The following is a 9430-nucleotide window of genomic DNA, read 5'->3' as shown; positions in this document are numbered from 1 at the left end:
AATCGCCATCGCATTGATTTTGTTAGCTAATTATTCCTACGTTTGTTGGTAGATAGGTGTATATTGAACTGAGTGTATGTATTGAATTCTGCACATCGGAAGCGTTTTGAGTTGGATTCTTAAACTAAATAACCATACGGTGAGTTAAGTTTTGGAATGAATCTATAAAAGCGCAAGAAGCTACGATAGGCAAGGTAGAAAAACAGGTATTAAATATTATGTAAACTCACTAGCATTAGCACAACGTGTAGAATGAATCGTAATAGTATATATAAGGGCAATAAAGCTAAACATACCATACAAACATTAGCCAGTAGGAAGAAGAAAAATGCAACAGACAAATTTAATTAGCCAAACCCGTAGTGATAGCAGTAGTGTGCAAATAGAACCATGTCATCGTAAACTAGTACCAATCTCATAACATTCATTAGCGTATTGAGGTGCGATTACGATTTGGAACATTTAGTCGAACGCTAGTACGTAGGGCAAACTACTATTGATGGTCGTCCGGTACCAGAGAGGGAGGTTGAGGAGCTCTGATACCGGACTGTCGGGACGCTGCAAATATAACCACTAAAAAGGGTGAAACCCACACACACACAATTGAAATTTTGCTCATGGGTTAGGGAAAACAGAAGGATGCGACTCTCCCGTCGTCATCGTCGTCGTTGTCGAACGCGCTTGGATGGTGGATGGCTAACGGGGTTTGTAACGGGTTGGGAAAAGCCTAAGCCGAAGGACATGCACTATTTGGCTTCGTCACAACCTTACGATGCAGGCCAGGTAACCGGATCGAGCGCGTTCAAAGTTTAGGAAAAAAGTAGTAAATACGATAACAAGATACAAAAAATCGAACCAAATGTTGCATATAAGCATAAACGAAGGAACGGAAATTTAAAACTAGACTTATATATGTAGGCATTTCCTGTAGGAATTAACGTGTTGTTTTGTAAATGATTTGTTTAGTTTCAATTTACTTGAGATAGATTTTGTTTTGTTTTCTGCAATCCATATTTCCTTCCGAAGCATATCTCTTGCGTGCTATCTTTCATGCAGTATCGTACGTGCTGCACACAAGAATGCGTGTTGTACGAGGGTAACGCTTCGTAACGCTTCGGTTTCTTAGCGTCATTTCGTGCCACCTACTAACGCGCAAACCGCACACAATCATTAGCGCATGAAAAAAAAAACAACAATGCAAATACATTGAACGAATTCCTGCTGGGATTAGCTATTATTAATTGCAAACAAAATAAAAAAAAACAACAGCAAACACAGGCGATAACAACGTGGGAAGAACCGTTCCCGCAAAGTACGAAAAAGAAAACGTTATATATTATTCAGCAGACAATAAATAAATTTAATGTAAGTCAACTAACTTTGTATATGAAGTGGAGGAAACGGAGTACGCGAGCGATGGTGTGAACATAAACCAATTCGGAATGTAACATTTAGCTGAACAAGGGTTGAATTGGTTGCCGCGTACAGTGAGGAAGATTACAAGACAGAACAAAACCACGGAATGATACGGCTAGGCGAGTTTGCAAGTAGAGACGCCAAGCTTCAAAATGTTTCAGCAGGTAGCACCGATCACAACAGTTCATACAATCATAATCAGTGTACTACGGCGGGAAACAGGTGAAAGGCCGAGGCGTGTAAACACAAAAACCCCGAATTATAAGCACACTAGCGATACAACATGGCAATGACACATAGGGACAAAAGCGAACGGATCGCAATACAAAACCGCGCAGAAATCAACACGCCGCTAATGTATGCGCTGTAACAAAACACCCTAGATAAACTAAACAGTGAGATCAAACAAATATCGTTTATAAATACTATACCACTTGTAATAACACCGTTTGGGATTGTTCTTTTTACAGGGCACATATATATACACGTGAAGCTAACATTGGACGAAAATGACGGTCAAATGAGGGAGAGGGTTTAAAAACAGAAATCAACACTAAGTACTGTAAAAGTAGGCTAGAGACTGTGGTGCATTTCAGGAGCGGAGCTTACACTAGCACGTAGTCCGTAAGTGTGTATGTATGCGTATTTATATATATATATACATATATCTCTGTGTGTGTGCATGTATTTTGTCGGTGTATTAGCATAAAACGTATGCCCTTCGTCTTGCTCCATAACAAACAGGAGGTTAATCGCGCAAAGAAAAAATAGATCACAATTTAGGGCGTTTTAAGTAAAACAAAAGTGGTATTCTATGAGCGAAAAGTTAGGAGAGTAAGGAAGGAGCGGACAAATGGTGGAACAGAATAGATTTTAGTATATTTAAAGGAATAGCTAAACGAATGTCGTCACGCAAAGCGACTTTGGAACACGTTTGATGGTTCAACTACTACTGCTGCTACTAATATAACTACCGCAACAAAATTTGCTGTTGGACCAAGCAAAAACTAGACGAACTTATTGTTTTCGTTTGCTCCTTGCTTTAAATGTTTCTCTTAAACTTCCTGAAGGTGAAATTTGATTTTAAGCAAAAGCGCGTAACAAACAAGGTACCATTTGCGCGGAAGACAGTTGAAGAAAGAAGATATATACACACACAATTGAAAACAATGCATGAAAAGTTAGCACATTTCTATGAAAAGGAGACAATTATTATTCACACTACTGTTTTGGAGCATTTTGGAGACAGGCTAGCTACATCGATGTGTTATATTTAATATAAAAAAAAATGTTTTTAAATTCTGACTACGCCTTTTTTTATCTTTTTTCATATTAACTTCTTTGATGGCTCTTAATTTTTACTCCTTAGGGGCGGCCCGGTGGCATGATGGTAGCGGCACCGGTCTTCACACGAACGGACCGGACCAAAATCCCATCCGGACCAATCCCCCGTAGCAAGGACTGAGCATCCGGCTACGTGGAAAAATAAGTCGAAACGGCAAGGCCGTATGAACAAAACATAAATTTTTACTCCTTCCATTCTTGCGATGATCGTAAGTAAGTTTCATGCGTTTTTCAATGCGTTTTTTTGTGTATTGCTGGTATCAGTACGAGGTTTTGATTTTTATCAACATGTGTACGGTAAACAAGGAATTCATTAAAGCGGAAATAGAAACAGGAGGAATTTGAAACCGAACATGGCAAACAAATCAAACTTAGACTGTAAGTAAACAGGATTAAACAGGTGACAGATGACACGAATATAACATAAGAGAATGCCGGAAAAATAAACCACGAAAATTAAGCAGTAAGGGGATGTGTTGTTGTTTTGATTCGTTAAACCAAATCGTACGAACAAAAAACAAAACACTCTTTGCATAAGCGTTTCTGAAACGATTCAATTTATTAAGCACATTAACGAAAGAACGAAAAATGGAATGTATTTAAGTTTTATTGTAGTATGAGCACGTAAATTTCCATTTTTACCGCGACGAGCAGCGCAGAGATTTTTTTTCCGCATCATGTTTATGATGGTTAGTGTTGGGCCTAAAAGTAGTGTTGTTGAGCCTTTACCGGCGCAGAGAGAAGCCAAGGGGGAAACGTGTTTAGATTTTCCAAGTTAGTTAGCATTTGTTTGAAAAACATTTATGTACAGTATGTATTTTTAAATGAAATAAAAGAAAAAAATAAAAGATTGAGGGACGCATGCCGTAAAACCTTAGTGAACAAATGCTAGGTAAAACGAATAATTTGGAAACCATAGGAAGAAAAGAGTTTGTTATCAATAAGTTAATGCAATGTACTCTGAAAGTTTACCATGTACAGGTACAGATAATGATTAATAAGCTGTTCGTTTTCTCACAAAAAAGCAATTAATGGACATTACAGCAACAAAAACAAACACAAAACATACGAAGAAAGTTAAAAAAATTAGTTATACGGCGTTATAATAGATTTTTAAAGTCTCGAAGTTATGGATCCTAAAGGCACTATTTTTCGTATCACCTTATTCGAATGTCTTTATTAAGCCAAAACTGTTTGGTAATTATACCGTAGCCGATAAAGAATTGATAGTAGCTATTGTATTTGATTCTCCTTCCGCGGGGAGAATATTATAGCAGGGATATATTCTTATTATTATCAATAGAAGGCTAACATATACATACCAAAAAATAACATGAAAACAAATTGCAAATCCAATAGGTTTCAGAAGACGTCGATTTTCCGTGTCAATATTTTACTGTTGCTTCTCCCGCTTTACTACTCTTTCCATTGAAAAATACTTCTTTCTTATTCAGTTTACATTTTACATCGTAGTAACTACTACAACGTGTACTACATTTTATATCAAACACTTTTATCTAACTTTTATACTTTTCCTTTCGTTGTAACACTTTGTCCTAGAAAAAAAAGGAATAAAAAATGGACAGCCAGTTGAAAGATTTGTTGATAGTACAAAAAAAAAATCGCAGCACATTTCCCACACCGAATGGGTAGTAAAATGGAAAAAGTTTCACACGATAAAAGATGAAAATCAAAGGCCAACTTAAGCTGAACGAGGTGGAATCTGAATACCATCGCAGGTAAAAGAAGTAAAATGTTTTGGCGAAGACACAAATATGCAGATAGTTACTAATCGTATAATCTAAGTCGATGTAACAATAGAATCAAATGATAAACAACCAGTATCACGCTCATGCATCAACGCACACGTTCCAATTTTTGTTTTCATCCTGCAGCTTCGGGTTTTTTGTCCATTGAGCGAAACAATAGTTTAGCAGAACAGGAAAACATTCTGCTGTTGATGACAAAATGACTTTACGAAACAAAAAAAACCAAAAAAACAACGTCAAACAACGTCACAAGCAAACACCTTCAATTCACATTCATGAAAGAACAAGCGAGGAAAATAAAACCGCCGAACTTACTGTATCACATACTTACTTATCCACCATTTTCCTACGTAGAATTCGCACTAGTGGCAACATAACAACCGTGCAGATGCAATAGAGAACGTGTACTTTTTGTAATAAAATGATAAGTGTAATATAATAAACTGAATGATAGCACGGAATGGAATGAATGTTAAAAAGCAAGACAAAGGTGTAAGAGTTTTTAAATAAAACATTGAAACAGAGCGAAAGAACGCATTGAAAACAGCTGAGTGAGAAAAAAAACTAGTAAAACATGGCGCACGAAAACATGCAAAATGTGAAGCATATGTAAACATCGAGAAGAAACTAAACTTAATACATTGTTTCAAGAAACAGTGTGTTAGCATGCACCGAGGTTTATAAAATCAATTGAACAAAATGTTCCGCAATCAGTGAGACATCAATGCACACATGAACACGATACATTCCAGATTTAAGAACAAAACAAACATGAAAGGAAAAGTCGAACTGGTGTATGAACCGGTGGCCACATAAACCATCCTGGAAATGATGAAAAACGAAGAAATATTCATACTCATCCACACTCACACAAATGGAATTATTTGATAATGCTAGAGGATTCGAAGAGAAACTCACAAAAATCTAGATTGACAAGGTGTTTATTTTATAAAAGTATTATACGGGTATGCCAAAAAGTATATTTAATATGAAGCAAATAAATATATAAATTATTAAGTAAAAGTAACACAAGAACCGATAAAACCGGATGGCTGAGAGCAGGGAAATGGAATTGAACATTTCTCTCGGCTATGGTAATGAAACAAAGAGTTACGAACGATTGAAGGAATAGAGCGAAAAGAAGCACATGGAATAAAGCTAAAACACAGATAAATGCATCAGAGGCATAACTAAAGGGTGCGAACTTGATGTTAGACTATGACAAATGGAACGCGTAAGGAAGTAAATAAACAAAACAAACCCACACAACAACCAGTTTTTTGTCAACCAAGAATGTCAACACCGCAAAGAAAATCACTGGATAAATGAAAAAGGGCCGTACAATATGCTGTAAAAGATGGAGAAAGAAACCGAACACAGACAACAGCACTCTATATACTTAAATATATATATACATGCAAACACAAACATTTAACGACCGCAACAAGGATGGGCACAGAATGAAGTGAACGTTAGATTGAAAATAAGAGAACACAACAAAAACGGAAACTATATTAAAGAAAACAAAAAATGAAAAACTTAATAAATGTATGTTTAATAAAAAACCAACTGCCTACTAGTGGTGAGACTTTTTCCTGTACTGATTCATCTTCATCCGCATGTTGGTCAGATGCCCGATACTAAGATCCGATCCGCGCCTTCGCCGATCGTGATGCTCTTGCTGCTCATGATCCTCGTCATCCGTTTCCGAAGCCGAACGTCGGCCATTTCCACCCGGGGGAGCGGACCGTTCCACACCCGAATCGTCTCCATCGTGTTCTATCGTACGTGTTCCGTCCGCTGAACGGTCATCTTCGCCTTCTTCCGGGATCGTACTGGCATCGTTTTCGGTCGCATCTAGGCTGGTCTTGTCAAAGGTGGTTTTCTGGGAGCGATTTGCTAGAAACTGATAAATAATATTTTTGTTTTGTTTCAAGAGAACTAAAGTTCTAAAGTAGAGTGTTACCTGTTGCCTACGCGATTCGGCTGTGGCCAGTTTTTCCTCTAAATCTTCTATGCTCGGCGTGGAGCCGGACTGTTCCTCGAGACGCTTTAAACGACGCGGGGGATGTTTCTTGATTAAGCTTTCCGGGTTTTCTGTATCACTGAGAGGAATTTCAAATGCTTCTGGGCGAGCTGGAAAAGTGTGTAACGTTCATAATTGAATTATGCTAAATTTAAATTCGGCATAAATTTGAAAAAATATTAAAATTATATAGAAGATAAGGAATATAGCAGGGAAGATAGCAGTTTAAGAATAACAGTCCAATTAATCCTTTGTGTGGGTAACAATGATGAATATGTTTTTGATGCTAGTACTATGGGACAGTCATAGTATATTTATAGAACTGATTTAATCCTCTCAGATATGAACTACGTTTGCAGGATAATGCTATAATTATCCTATAAATACTGTATCATTGGTGACTGTCTTAACCCAAGGCTTCAACAGGTAGCAAGATGAACGGGAAATTGCTGTGACACGGTTTAAAACATAAACATCCCTAAATGAGCCTAGCAGCTATACTATATGATCAAACAAAACGAGCATCGAATACACGAATATGACACGAATTAGCGAGGACAAATGTATCGCCTTTCCGAATAACGAATGTTAATCCTGTGCATGTTTTATAAGCACTAATTCATCAATAAATGTGATTTACTAAAATATTTTACTTACTTTCGTCGGACCACTTTCGTCTCTTAGCTATGTCTTTTTTTTCTAAAGTTTGTCTCTGTTACTATTCATTTAGATTTTTTTCCTTCTTTTCATATAGGAGATTTTGTGTGTTAGAAACTTGGAATAGCATTGAATAAAGAACAAGGGTAGGGGATACTAGGGATAAGAAGAATTTAAGTTAAGCGAGTTGTTGATGGTAGCTCAAACCTTTAAACCGCGGGTGTCAGACCAAAAGAGAGAGGAAAATAAAATCTCTTTCCTGGTCCACACTATGAAATGATATTTTATCATTATTACAGGTAGCAGCAGCCCTACCTAGCCTACCGCCGAAACCGCCTTAGTTCCTTGGGTAACCTTGGTGCTGAGGCCCGTTACTATAAAGGGGCCCCGAGCATCTGCTTGGTTTGATTATTATTTCCTTGATTCTTCTGCCACTTAAAATTTATTGCATTCTATACACACTTTTGTGTTTCAGTAAAGTTAACACAGCCCAATAAATGTTACCTGTATCATGTCCAATAAAGTAGATTCCGTTAAATTAAAAGAAACTAAAGCTCCATGTGCATTCCCTGGACACGAACAAGGAACTCACCTTCCGTGTTAATTAATATTCTTGTAACGCAAAGCTGGATCATGCAAATCGTTATAAATGTTTAGCAATTATAAAAAGTAGTAGTGATAAATGAGAAACAAATGATAGAAAATGATAGGAATTCTAAATTGTTATTTGAACACTTCGGACCCAGAATATCCACTACCGTATGCATACGCGATGTAAACAATTAATTGAGGCATATTGTGCATTCATCAAACTTCTGTCACTCCAGCATTATCGTTCGTTTAATCGGAAGAAATGTTTGGATACAAGTTAGTATCAAATATTATAATTTGAAGTACACTTGCACTGCATGAACCAATCTCCAAATTGATAGCAAAACCATTAAATAATTCTGACACTACACAGTTCAAATATAAATCGTTTCACAAAACTGCACGAGGAAACTGTTAGAAGAAGCTATATGTTCAACCAGCACTTGAGGTCACATAGCACTTACGGTAGACAAGTTTGGAGATGGTTGAGACACCTTCACCGGTTACCGGCACAGCTGCATTCGATGGTCCACATCCCATTATGATATCCTTCCGATGTACATAACACTACATCCGCTCATTCTCTAGCATGTCCTGCGTATATTCTACCAACCACGGCTGTTACTGCTGGGCCATCATGTAAACCATTCGTTTATTAGGAACGAATAAACGCGAGTCCTTTCCATGTGCTAGCCACCGTCCAACTGGACGCGGGCCGGACTCGATGCTTAGTTAGGAATCTAGAAAAAAACCGAACTATAACTCGTGAAATGGTTTGGGGTTGTGGTTGTGAACATTAATTCCCATAGAAAAAAAAACGGAGACCCATGGTTCCCTGTGTGCGTGTGTGTATGGTACGATCCACGAGCGAAAGCGGTGTAACCATGTAATTATCGGGCAATCGAAATCTACACCTTTTGCCTAGCTTTCCCGTCTATAGAAGGGCTGTTAGAGCCAACTTTTCACGTCGATGTGATGGTAAGGGTCGGAATGTACTTGGAACTGTGCGGATTGTATTGTTAGATTTGATTTGTGACCGTTGGTTTCTTCACCCTTGTGATTTTGGAAATTTGGGTGATTCCTGATGGAGGCAAAAATTGTACTTCTTTATGCTTTTGTACTTGAAACTACAAAAAAAGCCAAATTTCCGTAGGAATGTATTTTGCTTTTACGAACTGTTACAGAAAGGTACTAGTAAACGAAACAGCTTATTGTTGTGCAGATATTCTGTAATTGGTAGAGGTGAAGGCTATACGGTGTTTCATTACTTGTAGACGGAAAGGTTAATCTTTGTTCGATTGTGTTACTACATACCTGCTTGTTCTTAAGGTTTCTACGTATTGTTCACGATTCACTTCGTTTCAGAGAATATACACGTTAGGTTTTGTAATAATATATTTAATAATGATTTACAGCCAATTGCATGTTTTGCTCCATGTGTCCCTTTTCCATTTTAGTTTTTATCCCGTCACATTAAAGGTCACAAGTTTATTAAAATTCTATCCCGAAGGTCAAATGTTACACAGTTCAGGGCTGGGTGGTTGCTTTGGAATGGGTAGAATTTATATTTGATGTTTTCTTTGAGGAACCTGTTGAGCACCTAGGGGAGCGAAACGAAGGTGAACGA

At 37.5% G+C, this 9430-nt stretch overlaps 1 protein-coding gene across 1 annotated transcript; it reads right to left on the bottom strand.

Annotated features, from left to right (window-relative positions):
* Positions 1 to 6105: 6105 nt before the first annotated feature.
* On the bottom strand, positions 6106 to 8343 carry LOC128709008 (uncharacterized). Its single transcript, XM_053803992.1, has 3 exons — positions 8268 to 8343; positions 6496 to 6665; positions 6106 to 6435 (listed from the first exon to the last, which is right to left on the bottom strand). Exons 1-3 carry the CDS (start codon positions 8341 to 8343, stop codon positions 6106 to 6108), a joined length of 576 nt encoding a protein of 191 aa, XP_053659967.1.
* Between the last annotated feature and the right edge of the window lie 1087 nt (positions 8344 to 9430).

This window comes from Anopheles marshallii, chromosome 2, assembly GCF_943734725.1.
Source record: "Anopheles marshallii chromosome 2, idAnoMarsDA_429_01, whole genome shotgun sequence".
In the NCBI taxonomy this organism is placed as follows: domain Eukaryota; kingdom Metazoa; phylum Arthropoda; class Insecta; order Diptera; family Culicidae; genus Anopheles; species Anopheles marshallii.
This window is presented reverse-complemented; position numbering and strand designations above follow the sequence as displayed.